Below are 2,278 nucleotides of genomic sequence, written 5' to 3'. Positions count from 1 at the left end.
CATGAGGAACAAAATATTTTCACAATTACAACTATACTCGGCCCTTTAAAGCTGTCTCAGCATTGAGGTAACAATACCTTCCATAACTCACTTGCTAGAAAATGTAATACTATAAACTAAATGTGTTCACAAATAAAGCTTACTTAGTCTACTGATTTGCAGGATATTATATCATATAGAAATCTATAAACTTCATCAGTGTAACAAAAAAACGAGGAATAAAGGGTTGTGAAAGACTATCCCCATGTAATAACATTAGAATATTTCTGTTTCTGTCTTTCCCTAGATGCACTCCCAGGCTTATTTAATATGTTATATATATTAAACATATGAATTTTTGGAAGGATCAGTCATTTTCTTTTCATTCTTTTCTAGAAAAGAAAGACAAAAAAGAAAAAATATAAAATATAATCAATGATTCTGATTACAGACATATGTAATACATTTCTTGACTTTAATCTAAGGTCTTTTCAAAGCTATCTCATCTATAAGGTCTAATACAGCAGTTATAAAATAATCATGAAAAAATCATAATATTACTGCTCTCCCATTAAATAGTAAAGTCTCTTCTCAATGTTGAAACTTGATGTCCACTATCATTTGATAACTAGACAAATTAAAGTTATTTTCTTGTCTTATTCAGGATACACAGTCTGTGAAGTAACAAGCAAATATAATATTTCTACCATTTTATACATGTCATATAAACATGAAAGACAAGAGTACTGTGTCCCTAAATTTATAACCTTGATTCTCTTGCCACTCCAGTAAACTATAGTTATTAACGGTTCTAGAAGCAAGAGCACATTGGCCTTTTTAAAGGCTCCAGTAATTAAAGCTCATATCAAGACTAAGTAAGAAACATTTCACATACAATTTTTTTTCATCAATTAAGTTTTAATGCAATTACTTACATTGAGATTTCTTTTGCCCTCACTGTTTCTTACAGTGTCATACATTCTTCAACCCTCAGAGGAAAATTACACTAGAATCATATCATACACATATCACTTGAAATATTCTCAAATTTTCTTTGCCGAACACAATCACAATTTATGCATTTATCATAATCTCATATTAGGAAACTTAAAACTTGTCAGACTGGATACAGTTCCATTGGTACGAAAAAAATTATGCTGGAGAGTTCTTACTCTCTCCTGTATATTCTACATTTCAGCACCACAGTGAACAGTCTTAATCATATGTGATGCTAAAGTGATGATTGGAGACCAAGGTTACTAATTATGGCTCGGGGAGTGATTACTGATGCTATCTATGGCTCAGGTTTATCTGAAAATGTGTAAAAATATATGATATCTTGTGTCACAGGTTTATACTAAAAAATAAATAACTAAATAAAAAAGTTGAAAAAAAGCATGTACTTCCCACAAGAAATGGGAAGTTTATTTTATCGCTTAAAATAATATTAATTTACCTTATCATGAATAAATATTTCAACTGATAAACTGTCAATATTTCTTTCAAAGACAAAAATTATCCATTTATTAACAACTCACCTGTTTACTGAAATCATATGATTAAGTACTGTAATATTTTGACATCAAAAAGAGCCAGGCCTAACACAAGGATGGATAATTTAGCTAGTTTTCTTAATATATTGCCTTTAATCACCTGAAGATCAAACCACTTTGTAAATCAAAATATTTATTATCACATCATGAACTTAAAACAACTATCACGTCTATCAATTTCGATACTTAGTAGACATCAAATAAAATATAAAAAATATATATATTCTAAAAAACAAAAACTAGAAAATACCTCTGCAACATACATGTGATCAAAAAGTTAATATATAATGAAATACAACACAACAAAGTTGAAACTAATAAAAAAAATAACAATCTATAAGTGTTTTGACAGTATGAGTTAAAAAGAAAAAAAAAGAAAAAAAAAAGGAATCAATACACTTACAAGCGACACCTGGAAGAAATGTCAGATTATTTGGGAAACTTTATTACTATTATTCTTCTGTGTAATTTTGAGGGTTGGCATGGTAAGGGGGGGGGGGGGGGAGATCTGGCTCAAGTGATTTCTCTTATTCCTTAACCAGGCATGTCTGCATTAACTACATACTAAAGATTTAGATGAACTACATCAAATATTATCTTCTGTCTTTTTAACAATCTAAATACATTGTGTCAATTAAGTACATTCAATATTATCTTTTATCTTTTTTAACTATCTAATACCTGGGAACTTCTTAAATGAATATGCTATATCTATACAAGATATTTGCTATTTCTGCAACACAGTC

At 29.3% G+C, this 2,278-nt stretch overlaps 1 protein-coding gene across 1 annotated transcript in view; it reads right to left on the bottom strand.

Annotated features, from left to right (window-relative positions):
• Nucleotides 1–674: 674 nt before the first annotated feature.
• The window catches only part of LOC125043751 (ubiquitin-conjugating enzyme E2 Z-like), a 21,102-nt gene continuing 19,498 nt past the window's right edge, over nucleotides 675–2,278 (bottom strand). Inside the window, exon 7 of the mRNA XM_047640013.1 lies at nucleotides 675–1,290. Coding sequence (XP_047495969.1) covers nucleotides 1,274–1,290 — 17 coding nt within the window. The 3' untranslated portion in view covers nucleotides 675–1,273. The remainder of the gene's footprint in view (nucleotides 1,291–2,278) is intronic.

Source organism: Penaeus chinensis, chromosome 34, assembly GCF_019202785.1.
Source record: "Penaeus chinensis breed Huanghai No. 1 chromosome 34, ASM1920278v2, whole genome shotgun sequence".
NCBI classification, from domain to species: Eukaryota; Metazoa; Arthropoda; class Malacostraca; order Decapoda; family Penaeidae; genus Penaeus; species Penaeus chinensis.
The sequence above is the reverse complement of the archived record's forward strand: the minus strand, read 5'-3'. Positions and strand labels throughout refer to the sequence as shown.